At 37.4% G+C, this 23,200-nt stretch overlaps 1 protein-coding gene across 1 annotated transcript in view; it reads left to right on the top strand.

The window, feature by feature from the left end:
- Window positions 1-22,157, top strand: part of LOC104159412 (neuroblastoma-amplified sequence-like) — a gene marked incomplete at both ends in the record, with an annotated part of 71,164 nt that extends 49,007 nt beyond the window's left edge. Inside the window, 4 exons of the mRNA XM_009697311.1 lie at window positions 10,036-10,254; window positions 10,512-10,714; window positions 19,615-19,704; window positions 21,962-22,157. Of these exons, the coding sequence (XP_009695613.1) occupies window positions 10,036-10,254; window positions 10,512-10,714; window positions 19,615-19,704; window positions 21,962-22,157 (708 nt within the window). The remainder of the gene's footprint in view (window positions 1-10,035; window positions 10,255-10,511; window positions 10,715-19,614; window positions 19,705-21,961) is intronic.
- Between the last annotated feature and the right edge of the window lie 1,043 nt (window positions 22,158-23,200).

Raw genomic sequence — 23,200 nt, forward strand, 5'->3', positions numbered from 1 at the left:
TGTCCCCGGAGCCTTCTCTTCTCCAGGCTGAACAACCCCAACTGTCTCAGCCTGTCTTCATAGCAGAGGTGCTCCAGCCCTCTCATCATCTTCATGGTCCTTCTCTGGACTGTCTTCAACAGGTCCATGTCCTTCTTGTGTTGGGGTCCCCAGAGCTGAAGGCAGTACTACAGGGGGGTCTCATGACAGCAGAGTAAAGGGCGAGAACCCCCTCCCTTGACCTGCTTGCCTCTCTGCTTTTGATGCAGCCCAAGATACTGTTCATCAGCTGCACCACCCAGCCTGGTGTCATTGGCAAAGTTGCTGAGGGTACCCTCAATCCCACTGTCCATGTCGCCGACAAAGATATTAAACTGGTCCCAATACTGACCCCTGAGGAATGCCACTCGTTACCGATCTCCACTTGAACATAAAGCCGTTCACCGCAACTTTTTGAGTGCGACCGTCCTGCCAGTTCCTTATCCACTGAATGGTTCATTCATCAAATCCATGTCTCTCCAATTTAGAGGCAAGGATGTCATGCAGCAGAGCATCAAATGCTTTGCACAAGCTGAGGTAGATGACATCAGTTGCTCTTCCCTTATCCACCAATGCTGTAGCCCATCATAGAAGGCCACCAAATTTGGCAGGAACAATTTTCCCCTTAGTGAAGTTGTGTTGGGTGTCACCAATCACCTCCTTATTTTCCGCATGCCTTAGCATAATTCCCAGGAGGATCTGCTCCATGATCTTGCTGGGCACAGAGGTGAGACTGACTGGTCTGTAGTTCCCCGGGTCTTCCTTTTTTCCCCTTTTTAAAAACGAGGGCTACGTTTCCCTTTTTCCAGTCAGCGGCAACTTCCGTGGACTGCCACGGCTTTCCACATATGATGGGTAGTGGCTAAGTGCCTTCATCTTCCAGTTCCCTCAGGACCTGCAGATACATCTTATCAGGTCCCATGGACTTGTGCACCTTCAGGTTCCTTAGATGGTCTCGAACCTGATCTTCTCCTATGGTGGGCGGTTCTTCATTCTCCCAGTCTCTGCCTTTGCCTTTTGCGACTTGGGCAGTTTGACTGGAGCACTTGTCAGTGGAGCCTGAGGCAAAAATCATTGAGTACCTCAGCCTTGTCCGTGCCTCCAGTAACCAGGTCTCCCATTTCCTTCTGGAGAGGGCCTACATTTTCCCTAGTCTTCCTTTTATCACCGACATAGTTATAGAAGCTTTTCTTGTTGCCCTTGATGTCCCTGGCTAGATTTAATTTTATCAGGGTTTTAACTTTCCTAACCTGATCTCTGGCTACTTGGACAATTTCTCTGTATTCCTCCCAGGCTACCTGTCCTTGCTTCTGCCCTCTTTAGGCTTCCTTTTTGTGTTGGAGTTTGTCCAGGAACTCCTTGTTCATCCATACAAGCCTCCTGGTATTTTTGTCTGACTTCCTCTTGATTGGGATGGATCACTTCTGTGCTCAGAGGAGTGATCCTTGAATATATTAACCGGCTTGCTTGGGCCCCTCTTCCCTCCAGGGCTTTATCCCATGGTACTCTGCCAAGTAGCTCCCTGAGGAGGCCAGAGTCTGCTCTCCTGGAGTCTAGGGTAGTGAGCTTGCTGTGCACCCTCTTTGCTGCCCTAAGGATCTTGAACTCCACCATGTCATGGTCACTGCAGCCAAGGCTGCCCTTGAGCTCCATATTCCCCACCAGCCCCACCTTGATGGTGAGAACAAAGTCCAGCATGGCACCTCTCCTCGTTGGCTCCTCTGTCACTTGGAGAGGGAAGTTATCATCAGTGCATTCCAGGAACCTCCTGCATTGTTTATGCTCTGTTGTGTTGTCCCCCCAAGAGATATCGGGGTGGTTGTATTTATTTATTTTACTTCTGCTTGGCCTAAAATTCATTGTGCTGCAGGGTTGTGCTTTTGCACTCTGAATAGGATGCTCCACAGAGAAGCGTTCTAGGCCAATGCATATGGTAGGCACTGTAATAATATAAATTATAAACTCTGTCATAATCTCCATTTGGCTGAAAGCCTGTTATTGAAAGAACATGATTTCATGTTCGTAATGTGTATTACCAGGTCTACAGTTTCTTTTTGCCTAGTGAAACCTAGTTACAAGGATATTTCTAACATAAAGTTTTATCCATGCTTTCTTAAGTATCTTTACTGCCAAGCACAAAAAAGAGATGAGATTTCTTAGATGTTTCCTAATTAAAAGGTCTTGAGCTGTCTTCACTAACTTCATCTGAAATGAAAAGATGGTAAAGAGGAGGTTTTGAGGGTTTTTTTTTGTCTTCTGTATTCTGGATTGTGCTCAGTTTCTAGAGGTGTTTATTCACCGTGTTCAGTGAGGTGAATTTCAATTTGTATTGGATATTGTTTTAGTGTTCCCATGATATTAGTATAAATTTATTAGAAACCATCTAACCTGTTATCTACACCAGAATTCGGTGAAAACAAAATTACTATTCATTGAAATCCTGGGAAAATGAAAAGCTTTGTCAGCACCAAATTTGTGCTTTGATGTGTCTTTCATGCTAGACCAACACATTTTATCACTAGTTTTATCAGCTGTCTCTTAAGCCTGTTCAGCAGAACTACTGTCTTGTTCAGGTGTTTTGATCCTTTTAATCACATAGTTGTACTGTGTGATTTATGCTTATCAGGAAAGACTGACACTCATCCTGAGATCCCAGTTGTCAGACCTGGGCTGAAGTAGCTAGGGGGATGACTGTTGTCTAATGAGAAGGAAATACTGTCTTCATAGGTTATTGCTGCTAATGCCTACTTGAAACTCTTGCTGTTAATATATCTTGGGCGTTTCAAGACTATTTCTCATATATTCCAGATGACGGAATAGCCTCCACTGCGTATCTGTTTCGAAACACTTTGTTTATTTTCCTTTGTTTCTGTTCAGGATTCAAATACAGTTTCTCTACTCTGTTAAGGTGAATAATAGTAGCAGGAAGCAAATATTGATGGCAGGGTTGTTGTGGTTGGTGGCCAAGCAGAACTTTGTAGCAGAAATCTGTTAGCTTTTTGGCCATGAAAGATCCTGAAGAAGTGTTTGAAACAGTTGGTCAAATCAGCTGATTTAGTGTGTCCCCTGCACTGAGTTTGGGAATGAAACAGCTGTTTAACCAGCTTGCAGCTAGTTTTACCTCAGAATCCCATCCAATTTTCAAGGGGAAGCATACAATGAAAAATTACTGTTGCAGAACCTGAAAACTTGTTTTTCAGAGATCTCTTTCCTCTAACTTTGATCTGAAAAGCACTTCATACATAAAAGCTGCCTTTTGGCTTGCACCTTTTACTTAAAATTTTATCCTGTTTTGAGGCTGCACTAGTCACATGATCTCTTTCTTAATCTCCAATTCAGCACTTTCTTTCTAGCCCAGTTTTAAGGCCAAGCGCTTTATTGTATCAGTTTCCTATTCCCATAACAGATGCACATTTCCATATTTCATGGAAGTGCTGATATTAAATATACGTAAAGGACTGCAAAAAACCGTGGGCATTATCATGAAATAATCTGTGCTGTCACTGAGACAGCTGAGTTTTCTCACATACAGAAAAATTATGGAATTCTTTTAAGTGGACCTTCAGAGGAAGCTTAAAGTGCAATAGTGTAAGTAGGTTCTTTAGGTGTGCTGAGAAGTGAATTGACTCCTTCCCCCGTGGCAAAAAAAAAAAAAAAAAAAAAGCCACTTCTGCACACACACCACCCCCCTCCCACCCCCTCAAAATTTCAAAAGGGGAGGAGGGGAAAGGAGAGAGAGAGTAGTCCAAGGAGGTGATTAAATGCACTCCATCATTATCCTTGTGGAAAAGCACCTCCATCTAAAACCCCCTCTTCTTCAGAGATGATCAAGAAAAGTCTGGAGTGATATGGGGTGGTGGGAGGTAGACCACATAGCATTGTAGGCTACGTGAGTTGAACTTCAAGGGTACCATTGCTGTTGTCACCATGTGGGAACTTAGGAAGCAGACATCAGAGTATCTCCCACTGTTTCAGTATATCAACAGGTGTAAGGAGAGGCGGGTGACAGTCCAGCAAAGCAATAGGAAGTTGCTTCTACTTGTGTGTCCCTTGATATGGCAGAGAACCTGGGAGCAGAATGTGTAACTGTGCTAAAGGGAATGAAAACATAGGGATTTAGTGCTGACTTCTGCAACTTCTCTTTCTTACTGAGAAAGACAGGAACGTACAGGGCTTTGACAGAGGCCCTCTTCTTCACCTGTCCTCTTCCACTAGCTCTTCTTTTTAACTTTCTGATGAGTTGGGCCAGCAGTGACTGAATGAAAAGGTGGATGAATGAGCAGTGCTTGACTGGGCAAAGGACTTAAGAGAATGTCTAAATTGGAGAAATGGATGGGGAGTTTGCACTTGTGAAGGGGCAACTAGCATTGTGACGCTGACTTGTTGTTTACACCATGATGAGGTTTTAGGTACTCTTAACTCTAAGAGGTCAGAGATTCTTTGGTGCCGTGTTTCTTGCAGTCAGTAGAAATGAGTTACCACATGGAAGATGAGATTCAGTTCCTCAGCCTTAAGGGATCAGAGAAATGGTGACATTGGGTGGTGGGAACTGTGTAAGCACAGGTGCATCATAGTGGGACTTCAGTAAATCAGAGACTTAAAATGACATGGTTAATATACTGGATATTCTGTGTGACACAGTTCAGACTGGTTCCCAAAATGTAGTATTTTTTGATCTGCAGCATATCCTATAGGAGATGTTTTACAGTTTTTGAGGGGTAAGGGTTACTTGTGAATCTAAAGTAATCCTTGATTGCTCTAGTGGCTAGTGATTCACTCTTTATTTTTTAAAAAAAAGCCTTTTTTGCTAAACTGAATTTATCTAGTTTTGAAATCCACATACAGACTTTTTATCTGCTATACTAAAGAGGTAGTCATCAAAGTTTGCTTCCATAGTCAGACATTCAGCAGAGACCACTTAAACTTGACTTTGATAAACTAAATGGACTGCCCTTGGGAAGTTTTGTGCCTTTCATTTTTTGTGTGTGGGGTTTTTGTTTTGATTTTAGTGTGTGCAGGGGGTTGTTTTGTTTTCTTTTTTCCCCCCAGCTCTTCTATTATTATCACAGATCTTCTTTGGATCCAGTATGTCAGCATCCACCTTCAGTTGAAGAAGGTAGAGATTGATGCAATATTCCTGTTACGTTTTTGGTAAGTGAAATAGATGAAGTCCTTTACTCTTCATCAGTACCCTTCTCAAACATTGAAGGACTGAAGTATTGATCCTTCGACCACAGCAGCTCACTACTGAAAGCAGTGAGAGAGTTCCTGCTTATAGCAGTTCTACTCTGAAATACTTTTAATTCTGAATAACCAATATAAGGTTTTCTGGCTGAATAATACTTCAGTCCATCTTTGTAGTGGTAAGCTAGGTTATTCAGATGTATGGAACAGAATTCTCCCTAAAAGGGAATTATTGCAAATATTCGGTGGAACTACTGCTTATATTTTCACATGCATTTTGAGTCTCATCTTTTCTTCCAGCAGCTCTGTTTGCTTTTAAATAATGCTGACTTCCTAGATTCTTAATTATAGTAATGATTATATCAACTTTTTTATCTTGATGATTTCCCTTTTATTGCACTTTGTGTGATCTGTGTGAAGCATTTGAGGTAATTTGGGAATTTTTTTTATTCCTTTGTTGTCAGCATTTTTATCATTGTACTAGATAGTCAGTTATGTCTTCAAAGAACCATCTGTTTCAGAGCTCATAGGTCATTGTCCTGATGTTTGTTGATTAACAGTACTCTGAAAAAGAAGCCCAATGCAACAAAACCAAAAACCAAAACAACAACTGAAAACAATTACTTTTTTAATCGCTGTGTTTTCATTATTGAACACACAGTACAAATGGGAATGGGCACAATATGTTGATTAGGAAGAAAAAGCTACAGCTTTAGACAGCTAAAGCGGAATAAAAAGTAGTGGTATCGTCAGTTAGGTCTTCTATAGAGAAGGAGAAGTTGAAATTATCTTTTCACAGGCTCTTCCTCATGGTCTTCCATAGGCTTGGTCATATTCATTCAAACTATGTCTGATGACATTTTTTGTTTACTGTTCTATCCTTTATAACTTCTTTTCCAACTTCTGATGCAAAGGAAGAACTTTGCTTGCTACTTAATGTTTTTAATGGGAAGGTTGACTCTTATTTTCTGAGTCAGTGGTGCTTTTTTGATCATTTTCTTCTTGCTTAAGCAGGAATACCATGTCTGCATTTTGACCACACCAAATGGTTGTGGAATGGGAACCTTTTACAACTGGATATTAACCTGGATCATTTTATCTTTCAATTTTAGTGACTTTAAATGCCATTTTAAATAATTGTATAAAAAGCTTAGTTAAAAAAAAAAGCTCAAAATAATGTTCAGTATCTTTTGTCTGGCTGATTGACTTCTTAACACTGTATAGAATGATAAGGAAAAAGACAGGGCATGACATTGCCTGAAGACATACAAGAAATGTGTTAATAGTGTTCTTACATAGCATGACTGCATTCAAATGTTATCTTTTGAATTACTTGGCTTCTTTTTATCACTTTTTATCACTGTGCTCCAGTTCAGTTGGTTTGTCTTGTCTGACCTTGTTTTCCTCATGGGTATTGACAGCACCTCTTTTTCTGATATCAGTACATTTTGAGATACTTTCTTGTGCCTTGCCATTAATATAGTTATTTTAATTAAATCTGCTTCTAGACTGCATAATAGGAAACTTCATGAATAATGTCTTTTCTTTAACTGGTTCCTTACATGCATTAGAACTTTTATACTGATCTCCAGATGAACTGTACTAGGTCTGGCAGGGATGGCGTTAACTTTCTTCATAGCAGCTTCTGTGGGGCTGTGCTTTGGATTTGTGACAAAAACAGTGTTGATAACACACCAGTGTCTTGGCTATTGCTGAGCCTGCTTGCACAGTGTCAAGGCTTTCTCTTTTTCTCAGTACCTCAGCCCTGAGTAGGCTGCAGGTAGGCAAAAAGTGGGGAGGGAACACAGCCTGGACAGCTGACCTGGGCTGGCCACAGGTGCGGTCTATGCCATATAATGTCATGCTCAGCAGTTACAAATGGGGTTGGAGGCTGTCTTCCAAGATGATTGTTGCTTGGAGATTGGCTGGGCATTGGTCTGCTTGTGGGAGGTGGTGAGTGATTGCCTTTGCATCACTTAGTTTTGGTTTGTTAATTTTTTTTTTCCACTCTCCTTCATGTATTAAACTATCTTGATCTTGATCGACAGGTTTGCTTGCTTTTGCTCTTCTTTTTCTCTCCCTCTGTAGGAATTGGGAAACAGCTTTTGTTATTCCATAACTGTTTAATCTACTTCTGAATTAACTAATGTCATTTGCTCTCTGTTTTGGTATACCTGATTGGCTTGTGGGTACATGACATTTGCTTGGTGGAATATGTAAAGCTGGGATTTAGTGGCAGAGATGGTAACTGGACTAAACTGCTCCATCTAAACATCAGGAAACATTTTTCGTTGTGAGGGTGACTGATCAGTGGCACAGGTTGTGCAGAGAGGTTGTGGAGTCTCCCACACTGGAGATACTCAAAACCCACCTGGTCATGGTCCTAGGCAGCTGGCTGTAAGTGACCCTGTTTGAGCAAGGGGTTTGGACAAGATGCCCCCCAGAGATCCCTTCTAACCTCAATCATTCTATGCTTCAGTGTTGCTGGGATCCCAGGTTCCTGTGGTGTTAAAAGGAGGGGAGCTGTTTCCATAATCTCGAAGTTGCATGCTGATCACTGGCAATAAGAGTGGTGGGGTCAGCATCTTCATGTGCAAGTGAATGTTACTTGTATAATACTTTATTAAGAAATACTGACATAATCTGAAGGAAATGGGCTTCTGAGATTAGTTTTTATCCTGAGGAGTGAAATCTGTTGAGCTGAAATAGTACGTGATGTTCCTTGATTTGAAAACCAGATTTTTAGGATTTTTTTTTTTTTACACATTATAGCCTATAGAATTAAAAATCTTTTTAAACTGTAAAAACTTTTTAAAAATAAACTTCACTTCACATGCAAACAAAGATTGAACTAGCCTCTAAGCTACTTTTTTTTTCTCACTGGGTATGATACCAAATTTCATTACTGAAGCTGACTAGAAGTGTGGAGGATAGCCATTCATGTTTTGGAATAAAATAATCAGAGAAGTGTTATATTGGCAGTGCTACATTTAGGCATTATGCAAATATGAATGCAAAATTAAAATAGTCTTGGGAAGAACCTGTATTTTTTCTTTTTTTTTAATGCTTTATTCTCTATGTGCTTATGGCATCATGACTTCTAAACTGGTAATATATTCACACTGTTCTTTAGGATATAACAGTTAGATGGAATACTTAAATTGTTTGCCTTTTGTGTCTCTTAATTGCATTTTAAACATTAGATGTGCAGTAGAAGGGGAAAAATGAAATACGTAGCGGTTTTCATCTTTTATCATGTTTACAAAATGGATGTACAAATCCATCTGTGATCATTAAATTTTAATGTGATCTGAACAGTATCACCTTTTCCTTGCTTGTAGTAAAACCTGATATTGAGACCTTGTTCAAAGTAACAAAATCATACTTAATTACTTTTGATGAGAATGAAACTGAGTTGCCTTTGGAACTAAATGGTAAAATACCCTTTGTATTTACCATGTTAATGCTGGCAAGTTAAAAATTAATGTCCAGTAAACCTGCTGTGGTTTGCAGCAACAGCACAGAAAACCAGGAGTAAACCCTACATCTTTCACTGTGTGTTTTTAGGAAGGGGGGGCTGGGAAGGAAGGAAGTATATAACCTGTAAAACTTTCTGCAACCTAATCCTTATCAAGCTTTCTGTCGCTTTGTAAGTAGATAGTTTAATTCGGTAGATAGTGGTAATTCAGCCTCTTGCCGATTCAATGTGTCATACACATGTAAGCTTTGTTTTCTATTTCTTGTGTATTTCAACTTGAAAATTAAAATTGTTTGAATGTCTTTGTCCGGTGTTGCAGCAACTAAAACACAGATGTTAAAAGTACCTAATGCTCTGGGTTTAGGCAGAGGAGACCCCCACCCATTAGAAAGTATCTTGCAGGCATCCTTAAAACTGTACTTGAAGTTATAAACTAACAAATTATACATGAATTTCTAAAATTGTATTTCAGATTTTGTTTTGGACTTACAGCTGAATCTGTGTCTCTCCTGACTTAAAAGCACAACTGTTTGTTGCATGTATTGTCTATATAAAGAGTGTTTCTGTCTAGATCCTTTTCCAACATACTCTCGGTTTCTGGAAGCTTGGGAATCTGTGATCGTTGCCCAGGCTGCATTCTGAAGTCCTGAATTCCATTGTGATGCACTGGAATGATGCTTTCATGCTAGGTGGTGGGGTAGGGGAAAACTTCATTCAGTGTGTGTATGACTCCATTTAAAAATTCAAACACTATGAGAAGTATAATGGGGAAAAAACACACGGAGTTTGTTGTTTCTGATTAGTGGCTAGATACATCTACTTGTACAGGTCTTTCAAAATAGTAACTTGCTGTTTTGTATAACTTGTGCTTTAAATAGGTTGATTTAAGAGTTTTAGACCTCATACTGGTTTTTTGCTTACAATTGTGGTCTTAGGGATGTGTTTTAAACAGTGATCTAAACATGAAGAAACTAACCTTAAGTTAATTTTCAGCATTTGGGATTTTCGGTTAATCTTGTAAAATGATCCCCAGGCATCTCTCAATGCAGAATTAAAAAACAAAGATTATAAGGTGGCAGCCTGAAAAAATCATCAATATTATTAGGGAAAAGAATTTTCCTATAGTTTAAAATGAGCCAGATCAATAAAAAGAAGGACAACAGAATAAAATAATGGGATACTGATAATTTTTAAATAAATGACTAATAAGAAATACAGTTGTTTCTCATAAAATACTTCATTTAGTTTTATGCTGCGTTGTAGAGCAGTGGAGCCACCTGACTTCTAGGCACTGCTGTAATACATGTAGTAGTGTACAGATGATGAATGATTAAATATCAAGTAATCTTTTTCAGCTGCCAGTTGAAACCAGGATAGAAGTGACTAAGAAGACTATGAAGGCAGTCAAACATCTGTCTGAGAAAGCAAGAAAAAAAACTTCTGAGAATGACACGGAAGATGCTGAAAATCCATCTGTTGCTTATGAAGAAACTCTGAATCACTTGCAGCAATCTCTGGCTCATCTGGAAACACTCACTCATAGTTTTATCACTTACTTGAAAAACAGCGAACAGGTAATGATAACTAATCAGGTGCTTGTTTTGAGTGTTCCATGACTAGTGGTAATGGACATCAACTTTATCAATCAATTTTATTTTAATAATGTTTTGTACCTTTGTTTTTGTTGACGTGGTTTTTGAAAATTCAATTCCATCAGTCTTTTATTTTTTCTAATGCATGTTAAATCTTGGTAGAAAGAAAGACTCTGAATAATTACAGCCCTGTAAGTAAAGAGTACACTGATTCATGTTCAAAAATTATCTGTTTGCAGGATACACTACGGAAGTATGGTTATTTATATGATTTGTCAAGGTCAGAGAAAGAAAAAATCCATGACCAAGCAGTAGCTATGTGTATAGATGGTCAATCCCTGGACATGATACAACAGTTGTTACAAGTGGCTGTTGGAGATCTAGGTCTTTCTCCCAAGGATATTGTCCAATGTGCTATTAAAAAAATTGTATGTATATTAAGGTAAGTACACTGTCATGATTAAGCCCAATAATCTTTCTTCTGGGTTTTCAGGGTTTTTTTTTTTTTTTTGATTGGTTGGGTTGGGGTGGGTTGGTTGGTTGGTCTTTTTGTAGTGAGTACTTCTTTGCTTTGAAGGTCTGGAAATTGACCAGTAACAGGAAATGAGTTCTTGGATCATTTATACTCCTGTTTACCTCTAATTTCATATTCAGATAAGACAGTTATATTTTTCTGAGTTTGGGAAGCCTGGGCAATCTGAACAAAGCAAGCCACGGAACTCATCCTATTCACTGAAGGGTGCTTTTCAGTTAAAAACACTGGGTTTATAGTATTGTTCCGTTATGTGTGTGTGCAATTGTGAATTTTTAGCAAATTTACAATTGCACATAAATCTTCCTTCTTAAACAGAGTCAAAAAGCATATTTGTTGGAAGTGGTGGCTACCTCATGCACTTGGGCAGTAGAGACCTAGCAATGGCTCTTGCCACAACAGCTAGTTCTACAGGAAAAAGTACAGTTTCCGTCTTTGGAATAAGTTGCTGCGGTATGTCTGGTAGCTGTTTTTCGGGTTGGTTGGTTTGGTTTTTTATTTGCAAGATTTTGAAAAATGTGTTTATCTGTCATTAAAATATAGGCTATACATTTTTCTTCTTTGTTCTCATAAAGAATGCTTCTTAGAGTTTTTGCTCCTCTTCTTCCATCTCCCTTTGTGTCATACCCTACCTCCAAAGTAAGCAGCAAGTGTGGGTGCTTTATGCTTCCTACAGCACTTAAAAGAAACAATGATACCCTAAAAAACCTCCAACCTGCTAGCTTCTTGGAGGGAAATTCTAATGTGAGGAAGGGGATTGTTTTGCTCAACTCTTTCAGTGTTGTCATTGTTCCTGTTTCTTACTGGTTATTAGTGCCATCATACTATGAGCAATCCCACACACTGTACCAAAGCAAGGCTTCCTCTCCATCGTTTTCTGGGATTCACAGCCCCAAACCTCAGCAATTTTCTTTTCTATGGCATGACACAAACCAAATAACCAACCTGTTCATGCAACCCCAGCAAACTGAGTCATCTCTTATTTTAAAATTATGGAGAGAATGGCTAGGAGAACAGAAAATGCAAAATAACTAGCTTCCACACAGTTTATACTTACATATCCTTGAATATTTCTGTTGAGATCCAGGAAAGACCTGGATGACACAAAGGAACATGAAATACAGTTGATGCTGACCATCTTAATCTTGTTAACAGTAAATTTAAAGTTTGCTTTAACTTCAAAAGGGTGATCTTTTAGTTGAAGATATTCTTTATAGTCTTGCTTCCAAATTACAGTTCTGACACTTGTGAGAAACAGTCTAAAACTACTGTGGTCATGGTGCTTTTCTTCAGTACTAGTCAATGTCTTGGGCAAGGGAGGAGGGAAGAGTCCTGCATTGAAGTCCTGCCTGTTTGGTTAGCTGCAGCCTCTGTACTTCATGTCTTATAGCCCAGAAGGGACATGGCTTTTCTTCACAAGTTTGAAGCTGAAACTGTTTTAGTTTGTCTGGCATTTGGGAGAATGTAGTCATCTCTGGGAATATAAAACTGTTAAAAATACCTACTTATGGACATGTTTCAGTCTAACTCAGCTTGCCACTCATAACACCCTCTGTTAAGTTTTGGTAAGAGATTTGACCACTTTCTTAGCTGTAGTGATTATAAAATTCCCTTGGCATGTAATGTGAGACTTCAGTGTGTCCTTCAAGGTTCAACCTTTTTCCTGCCACAATGAAGCGGAAGATATTTATTAGGGTGGTGAACTGATAGGGGATTTGGTTGGGGGGCTCGAATGACAACCCGTGAGGCAAGTGTACACTGAAAATGATTTGTTAGAGTTGAATGACTCTGTGAAGGTGCTGTTGTTCTTTAACAAGGTTTAGGATATGTGAAAATTTTTGTAGCCAGATAAGAGCAATCTGTCCTCATTCCTACCAAGGAATTAGCAGCGATCTGACCCATGCCTTAGTGCAGTGGAATCCCTGTCTTGGATGTTCTCTGTCAGAACAACTTAACCAAAGAGCACACTTAGTCCTCGTTGCTGTTGGACTAGAGTGGAAATGTGAGATTCTTGAGACAGCAAGCAGAGAATGAAGTTCTGGGATTTTACATCTAGGTCCCTGTCAGTATTAGTGTTCCCAGGATGAAGAGAGCCTGAGATTTTTCTTTTTTTTGCCATCATTGTTGACAGGGTATCAATGAACTCTTAAGAATCCTTGTCTGAGATGCTCTTTCTCCCTCAGAGCAACATAAAAATACTCATTTTGCCTTTTTTTCTGCAGTCGGGTGAAATTAATTCATCAGGGATTTTTTTTCATTTGAGGAAGATCTCTTGTATTTAATGTCGCTGAGTGCTGCCTGTTGCCTCTTCCTGGCTGGATCTTTGAGGTATTGAATATTCCAAATAAAATATCACCGTGTGGTTTCAGTAGAAATATTTTTGCTACCCCCCCCTCCTTTTTTTTCTGAGGGATGGGTGGGTAAGATAATTTTATATCATCCATGATAAATGAACAGATACTTCTCACTTAACTATTCATACAAAACTGTTTTCTGAGGTATTTCTGTTCCAAAGAGATACATGGAATAGAAATGAAAGAATATTCCTTTGTTAGGTAGCTGCTAGACACTGTCACTTCTAAGATGAATTTAAATAAATAACTTTGAGAATTTATCTTGTTCTTCTGCATGCAGAAAAATTATGTGGGCAGGATGATCTGAATGCACATACCAGAAACAGAGAAACAAGTCTAGCATGGAAAATAATCTATGGCTCTACCTTTTCTTCAGCACGTATGTGTGTATTACAGCAGAGTGAAGTGCCACGGATGAAAAGAAGGCAACCTGTCAAAGTGTCTGCCATCCTCTTTGGCAGAAAATTGATTTCTCCTGTCACTCAGTTTAAGAGTGTTCATAGCATCCTCAATGATGGTAGAGCTTTTGCGCAGCAACATAAACAATATAGTCTTTCTTGTCTGGGTTTGCCCATTTGTTGAAGAATAATTTGGCTTTAGATAATCACTGTCCTGCTGTTTCTCATTGGAGTATATAACAGTGTGATGCATCTGGACATAAAGCTCACAAAGTTCAGTTATTTCAACCATAATGAGTCTCATTAACATGCAGAGTATGAGAAACCTATGAAATTCTCCTTTTTACTCTGCTTCTTATCAACATTTTTCTGTGAACTGAATTATTTGTTCTTTATATACATTGTAAGGCTGGAATGTCTGCAAGTTGATTTAAAGTTCTGGGGCAGAGACCATGACCAATAACTCCTGTGCAGCTCTTTCCAGTAAAGAAGGGAATGCCAGTCTCTCTGGTAAAGAAAACTGTAGTGGCAAAGATGGGAGGATCAGTTGGAAGCTTCAGATAAATGCATTTGATGTGTGATGTGACCTAATGTGATCAGTAGAAATCTTTTCCCCTCCTTCTTTGATGGGGTGAAGGGGAAGATCATTTCATATCATTCATGATAAATGAACAGCTAGTAACCTGTGGAAAGTTTGTCTGTTACAATGATTAAGAGCATGAAGTGAAAATCTAGCATAAAATAAAATAGGAAATACTTGAAATAATATTCTTCTTCTTATGAAAATCAGTAATAGGATAATATTATAAAGTAACGTCACTCTAAGTATAAGGAGCAATTAAAAGAAAGGTTGTTGCTTAGCATCTCTTAAGCCTGGTGGTATTTGTGTGGTTACTGTGAATAAAATTGGATGCATCTCTATCCTACGCTCAGATGTTAGCTTTCAAGCTAGACCATAACAGAAATTAAAATATATTAGCTGCATTTTGTGCAATACTTGCATTTCAAGGTTAATGGGCAAAAACTACAGTTAAAGAAGTAGTCTTGCCTGTGTACTAGGAATGACAAACTACTATTCAAGAAGTGCAACATTTCAAGGGAAAACTCTTCAGATTTATTTAGTGGAGCTTTGTTATGTTATACAGTGTGGTTATTTTATACAGTAGTTTTGAAAGAGATCATGTTGGAAAATTCTTCTTTGACAACTAACCTTCAAAGTAGCAGTTGTAAGGTTATAATACTGAACTTGGATTTTCTATAGCTGTGGTGACAGGGAATGCAATTAAGGTATTGTAACCGTAAGTGAAACAGACCTGTATGGATGTGAAAAGTTATGGTAGTGTTGGTGATTTGCCTGAAAGTTAAGCATCAATCCACCACTGCTGTGATTGAAAATATGGATCCTTTCTTTCAGTTCCATAACTATAACCCTCCTTCAAACACAGTAAAATATTTTTTATAATTAGTATATTTACTGACTATTGCAGAAGAGCCTTCTAGAAAGTATTGCCTTTATGAAAGATTAAGTAAGTTACTTTTTGGCTTCATTTTTCAACAGCATAAAATATCACAGACTTAAAATCTCTAACACCTGCTTAGAAACAGACTTCTTGTTAAATATAACATACAGTTATTTACCTAATATTAGGTACCTATATTGTAATTTCAAGAGCAGTATTGTCCAGTTCTGTTAACTACTTTTATCTCCCTTGACTCTCTAATTCTGTCACACAGAATTCAAAGTAGAAAATCATACATTGGTATGTATAAAATCTCTCCAGCAGAGCATATATGCATACTTTATATGACATATGTATTGGACACTTCCTTGTTTGCCTATGGAAACAGCTGCTGTAAATAAAAACCTGTTGCCTCTTCAGTAGAAATCATGAACTTCTGAAAAAAAAACAAAACCAAGAGATTTTTGTAATGATGGTAGTCTAATCAGATTTATCTAAGATTCAATTTAATCTGTTAGCTAAGATCACTCACATGATATACTGTAGACTTTCCATGATCCATGGCTGTAGGTATGTTCATGGTTGGTTAGTCAGGGAAGACAGTTTGTCTGTTGAAGACAGTATGGCCTTCTTCATTTGCAGCTCCTAAATTTCTTATCTTAGGTGTGCAGATGGACGTAGCATTTCGTGAAATTTTGGAAGTATTCACCAGGCAATGAGCAGGAAAGTTTTGGTGAAATTTTGAGTTATTATTTAATGGTCAGTGTTTCATGAAGAAGGTAAAACCAGCTTTATTAGACTGATAGCTAACTTAGAAAAAACAAACAAACATTTTTTTTTACTCTCTCTTCTCACTTGAGCAGGGATCATACAGAGTAATTTTGTAACTTGGATATCATAATTTCATGGTATTTCTGATGGATACCATGGTTTGGCATTATGACTTTTTTCTCCAGCTTTGAATGATCACACCAACAATATATTATTTTCTTATTTTCCTGATATGGAGAGGAAATACAAACAGAAAGAGGAACATAAGGCTGGAAAAGTAAGACGATATCAAATATTTTCAATGAATACTGTAATTAGGTTAAAAGATTCAGGTGAAGTTAATTTATTCTCCTTTCAAGGATTCTTTGTACTTTGTTGTGTTTGAGGAACTTGATTAAATATGCATCACTTTTTCTGAAGCTGAACTGAAATCAAAGTAAGCCTTTATCAGTGTAATTACACCAGGCTCATACCTAGGAGTTTTGAGGTGAACACTGAATCCTGTTCTGTTGTTTGAAACATGCATAAAATAGCATATAATCTGAGTGGAAGACTAATCCTTCATTAATTACATTTGTTTCTGTTAGTAGCTGCTTATTTTTAAATCACTGATTATTAAGAAAAGAACAAGGCAACAATCCGTGGAAGCTTGACATGTTTATTTGTCTCAGGAGCTGTAATTTCTTTTTGGTTTCTCTAACCATTAGGCAGTAAAGGCAATATTAAGCTTAAAAAATTTCTAGCTTTCAACCTTTCTAGATTTCTTGTTAAAATACTTTCTTTTTCTAGATAACTCTAACTTACTGCTTAGATTCACCTTTTTTCTCCTTTCCTCCTGCTTAGTAGAATAGTACCTGTCTGTGTATGACAAACTTGAAGCTTTCTGTAAATGTTCATGCATCTATTATGCTTGAGAACTGGCTTCACAGATGTATTGTCTGAAACAGTGGTTTTCTGTTTTCAGAAATGCCTGTTAACTTTTACACATGTTTCTTTTGACCCGAGTTTTTTTTGTGGTGCTCAGAGCCTGGTTGAATAGGAGCTAATGGCTTTCACTTCCAGTTAGAGAGATGAAGAGTTTTTGAAGAGCAAGTGCTAGGACTGTTCAGAACCAATCTCCAAAATTCAGGGTACACAAAATACAAGGTTTGCTGGTCAGTCTTCTTCGATATGGAAGTTGCGTATGTACACTAAGGATAATTTAGAGTAAGTAGAGCTGTAAGATCTCCGTTTCTGTAGTCCATAGAATCATGGAACAGTTTGGGTTAGAAGGGACCTTTAAAGGTCGCCTAGTCCAACCCCCCTTCAATGAGCAGGGACATCTTCAACTCGATCAGGTTACTCAGAGCCCCATCCAGCCCAACCTTGAATGTTTCCAGGGATGAGGCATCGACCACCTCTCTGGGCAACCTGTTCCAGTGTTTCACCACCATCATTGTAAAAAATTTCTCCCTTATATCTAGTCTGAATCTACCCTCTTTTAGTTTAAAACCACAACTCCTTGTCCTATTGCAAAAGGCCCTGTTAAAAAGTTTGTCTCCATCTTTCTTATAACCCCCCTTTAAGTACTGAAAGGCTGCAAATGTCGTATTCTTGTCTATTTCAATCGTCATCTGCTTCTTAGTATGCAAGCTTTATAAATATTGTAGTTTTCTTTAGATATGCCATGTTAATGCCCTTTGTTGTCTTTTTATTACAAACTTAATTGAAAAAACACAAAAAGCGTAAAAATACAGGAATATTTAAATCTGGCCTCTAAACAGAACAATAATGAAGTGGCTTATTTTTGTCTTCACTCTGGGAAGATATCTTAAATTTCCTTAGCTTTTTTTATTTTAAAACAAATTTGAAACCATCTCCTAATGCATGTAACTGCTTGTGTAAAATGATTATTTTAATACTGCTGTTCTTTTTACCATTTCCACACTTGTGCAGAACTAGTGTAATCTAAATGTGATCTTTTTTTTTGTTAAAAGAGCATTCAATTCTGTTGTGTCTCCTTTTCTGTGAAAAATACTTTTGGGGGGCAGGATTGAAATTTTTGATGTGGGGGGTTTTTTTGTGAAAATAAATTTTATCTTTTGGACACACATTATGTCTCTTTGGGAGTCTAGAATACTGGATATTTCTGTACTATAAATTATAATTTGATTGTTTCCAAATATTCTGAAGATGTTTAGAAAAATATCTAAATTTAAACTTCACTCTTAAAATTTATTTAGCTACCATATGATAGTATTGGTATTAAGAATGGCATTTCCATCATAGTCATATGTAATGGTATTTTTTGAGAAAAAGACTGGTGTTACAAGCTTTCTACTCCTACTTTGAACTTACGAGTGCAGCATAGCACTACAAAATGAATATGCTAAGGTTTCATCATGCAACAAATTATTTTGCATCTGTTCTGAACGGAGTTGTATGTTGGTTTTAAAACGAGTGTTATTCGCTGAAGTACTGGTCACTTATTAAGATAAAAAATAGAAAAGTTGAAAGTTCCGAATGCAGGAAGACATTAAAGGTTATAAAAATTCAGGTGTCTCTGCTATATAGTGTAGTAATTTTTTAGGCAATGTATTTATCTTTCTGAAGTAATAAATTACAAAGTTATAAACACTAATGACGAAAAATTGTAAAATATTACAGTCATTTTTACACATTACTATCAGATATACAGTGTATTTTGGCTTTAGACAGAAGTCAGGGTAGTCTGGGTAGGTATTCATTGTTATTAAGAGATCATATACGAAGAGGCTGACATTTTTAGTAGCACAAGAACTTTGCTATGCTGATGAACTGTAGAGAAAATACGTTTATCTCTGGGGTTTTGGGTCATCTTTGGTAAACTAACTTTGGAACTATTTGCCTTTCTTTATCTTTCTTTGGTGCAGCATTGACAAACTCTAAGACAGGCAAAACTGTTGTTTTTCTAGTTAGTCCAGGCGTCATTGCCACTGCCATGGTTTCCATGAAGAGAAACAGTGCGCTTTGTTAGAGAACCAGTGCAAAATCCCCCCCTCTTTCAGCACCAAGTCACATCTTAGGTTTGTTTTGCTGAAAATCTTAGCAGAAAATGTCACTTTCATTGCACTATCAGTGAAGCTTTTTCTCCTACCAGAGTGATTTCTGCCCGCCTCCCCCCCTTTACTACCTTTTGACCTGTGGAAGAACACTTTATTATAACTGGAAAGTCTAATGGGCAGTGTGATTCACATTTTTCTATTCCTACACATGCATAGTGGATGCTGTTACATGGATGGCTTGACCTTTCCCTTTCCCGCATGCTGTTCTTGACCATGTATTCCTACTTCTTAATTTTGTTGGTTCTGGTAATCATGAACCTGGTTGATTCAACTGAAAATGAAACCCAAAGGTGGGGCAGGGGGGAAGAAATCTGCTGAATCAGCAGATAGGATCCTGTTGACTCAGATTACAGTGAAGTTAGTTTAAACCAATAGTGATACTGCAAGATGGTATTTGAAAAGAAAAGATGGTGACATTTATGTGTAATCTGTTTAGTTGATATTGATGAAATCTTTAAGGTAATGAGATTACATCTGTATATTTTGCTGACCTAATCTGTTAGAAGTGCTAAATTTTAACTATTCTTTTTCTTTCAAGTTTCACTTAAATATTTTAGTATCTGTCTTTCCCACTCTATGTTGCTCCTCACATTACTTTAGCATAAAAATGAAAGTACTAGTTAAGCAGGGAAAGTGGAAAATGGCTATAATTATTGAACAATCCATGTAAATCCTACAGGTGGGTAGGACTAGATATGATACTAAGGACCATTTTAATGGTAATTTTATGTCTTCCTTTAACAGTGGAAATGGTAGCTCATCTACATCAGTGAAAGATGCACTTGGAATCCTAGAAGGCATTGTTTCTGCAGTGCATGCAAGTGTTGAGAAAGGGTAAGAACTTCCTCTATGAATTCTTTAGTTAAGACTTTGAAAGATACTTCTCATGTAGGCATTGAAGGTACGATACTGAATATGGATGATTTTTCTTCATGGATATATATAATGGGTTTGCACTTGATTTTCTAAGACTTTATTCTGGAACAGACTATCATTTATCAGGTTTAAAGTCCGAGCCCTGACAGAAGCCTTTACTTGACCATTTGGAAGAAAGCAAGTCACTGAACCTAAAAGTTAGATAACTGTATTATGATGATTCGACAAAATGATTTTTTCTACTTGTAGATTGTATATCTGCCAGGAGTACTTCGCTGCTTTTGTTTCAGTTTAGTAGATAAATTGAAAATAATAATGACTCACTTTCAGATACCTGGATTTAGATATCTAAATTTGTCATTATTTGTTGGGTATAATGCAGAAACAATTTCACAAATGCTGTATGATGCTTCACCACATTTTTTTTTTTTTCTCCACTTTTGGGGATGTCCTTATTTCAGGTCACATAATGGTATGTCTCACTGACCTTTTGCATTGCATTTCTAGTAAAGACAAGGAAGGAAAAAAAAAAATCTGTTTTCTTTCCAGATGTGCAAACTAAGAACTCCTGTATGATAATAATAATAATACAATTTCATACTCTCTGGTAGCGATGCAAAAAACAATCACACTATTGTGTGGAGGCTTCTTTGCCATCATTAAATTAGTTAAATATTGGATACTGAAGTAAGCTGAATTGATGTAAAAATCTACAGTAAATGTCATTTGCAATATTGTAAGGTAGAATGGGAGAGTCGGTACTATTTTATTCTGAGATGCACTTTCTGAAGTCTTTTATTTGTATACTTCAACATTTAACTGCTGAAACAATAAGCTGGAGTGAAAGTTATTGTGATTACAAGAGATTGTTTACATTCATTTAAATGCTTGCACTTATTTATTGCCTTAAATCTTAGCTATTCAATTGGCAAAATATAAATCTTTCCCTCAGGAAAACATGTATAAACATCAAGTGTGAGCTCTACAAAACTCTTGAAATATTCCAGCAGGTCCTCTTAATTCCCAAACTTTTAATTTACAGTTTGAATGCCACCTGTTCAGCAGAGGCGTGTCTAATTTAGCTGAAGTTCTGAGCTAACAGCATCATTCAGACAATAGAAAGCCTAAGTAAAATTGAAATCCTTGTAATATGAAAACCTAAGCTGTCAATGTTTATTATTTCAGAGCTGCAAGACAGGTTAAATTGGTGTTTTCTGTCTGATATTACTTTCCCGTCTGTCTTGTTAAGACAAATAAGGGAACATTAGTTCCTTTCTAATTCCTAATCACACTCCACCTGGAACCACTTTCTTGATATTTTTTTTTAAGAAAAAAAATTAGCTTTAGTTTAAAATACTACTGAAAGATAGCAGAATAGCATTTACTGATTTGTTACATGCTAGTTTAGATCCTCTAAGGGACATAACAGATTATTCTGTCTGCTAGCTGGTTGATGAGTTTGTGGTAATATCTGTACTGTAAATGCTTTCACACAGCTAGAATGTGTTCAATATAATACACTTTTTGAATCAAATTATTTATTTAAGAGCTTTTCTAATTAGCCAAGTCAGAACCCCCCCAAAACTTAGCTTTTTAACATCTCTCTTTTTCTTTCTAGGAATTATGGGCATTCTGCAATCATTGTCGTACTAGAACATACAATAAGCTGGCTAGAGATGGTGCAGAAAAAAGTAAAAAATGGTTAGAGCGACAATCAGGAAAAACTAATTTGTGTACATGGAGTGGAAAGAAGGATAATATAGGGCAATATGAATAAACATCAGATATAAAAATGTCATACTTAAAATGCAGGCAGGCAGACTGGTTTTCCATAAAGTCAGATGATATGGAAGTGCAGGCATCAGTCAGGAGCAGGCACCATAAAAAGGCTTGGATTTTCAGGTGCTGAAATCCAGCACCATTACAAACAATTGACAGTCAAGGTAGTATGTGGGAGAATATGTGACTGTATAGATAGATTTCTATGGTATTACATGGTTATTTGAAATTCAAAAAAAGTTCTTACGTCACTTAGCTTTAGGCACCTGATTTATGAGGGCTAGTTTCTCTGCAGTCTCACAGGGGTAAGCTCTTCCATTTCCAGTGATATGTATTTGTTATACATTGAATGTACTTGTTAACAACTTTGAAAATACATGTATTACTTTCATGAGGATTACCAACAACTGGTTAACACAGTATTGTTTAATTACAGAGAGAAAGTAGTTTCTTCAGATGACCTTCTGGAGTGGTTGAGACCTTTCTGTGGTGATGACTCTTTAGCAGTGAAACCTCGCATCAGGGTATTGCAAATTCTGGAGCAAGCCTTCCATCTCAGTGAGGAGGATAGCAAGCTACTTGTGTACTTCAGGACAGAAGCTGTTCTCAGAGCGTGCTGGCCAGAAACAAAGGTATTAATAGTGGTTGCTATAAATGGTAGCGTAAGACTGTTTTTATGCGAGGATTATATGATGAAATGCTGGTTTGCAATATATGGTTGTGATGCATCCTGTTAGTATGGGAACTAATCCTACCTTTCTTTTGAATTAGATTTCTAATACATTGTGATTTTTTGAAAAACAGTTAAGTAAACTTAATGGACTCCTCAGCTTTTGTTTGGGATCAGGAGTACATAATACCAAACTTGATTAAACACTAATGATTTTCCTCCATGTCAAGCATTGACTTTGAAGTTTTTGTATATTCTTTTTTTTCTGACCATTTTTTCTGTCAATTTTACCTTCCCTCTCTATCTTCTACTTGGTGTGACATTACAGTCAGAATTAGAATGAGAATTACTGGCCACTCTCTTTTTTTTTTCCTGGTGTCTTTAAGTGTATGATTCTATGAAAGTGTAGTAGGAACATTAAGGCCATTCTCAAATGGTAAGACTTAATTGATAGGGAAGGCATTCAATTGTAGTTAGTCTGCTCTTGTCTCTTAAGAGGCAGCACCTAACAGCTGAAAGACTCTAGTTGCTTAAAAACAGTTCATACCTTTAACTGCCCAAGTCATAGTTTGAAGTCTTTTTCAGTGTAAAGTCAGGAAAATAGTAAGGTAAAATGGTTGGTGAAAGAAGTTACTCTTAGCTATTGATTTGTTTCCAACTAAGAGAGACAGAGGACTTCTAGTTCACGTTTTCAAGTCTAAAACCGATTAACTTTCCTTCTGAATTAGAGTGACAAAATACCTATCTTTCATTTTTTAAAGTATATTTAGAAGTTGATCTAAGACTAATAAGGATCATCTAGTGAATGTTCTCAGGAGTGAAAATGCTCAAGTTTGTCAAGTAGAATATTGAAAATTCCATATATGCAAAAAGGATCTTGTTGGTTATTCATTAATATTTCAACCACTTTATTTCATGATTCATTTTGGTGAAGTGCTTAATATCAATGTATATGTTTTTAGAGGTTCTACATTTCTAAATGTCCTGGTTTGGCTAAAACAGGGC

Source organism: Cariama cristata, unplaced genomic scaffold (assembly GCF_000690535.1).
Source record: "Cariama cristata isolate BGI_N322 unplaced genomic scaffold, ASM69053v1 scaffold6733, whole genome shotgun sequence".
Lineage (NCBI taxonomy): Eukaryota > Metazoa > Chordata > Aves > Cariamiformes > Cariamidae > Cariama > Cariama cristata.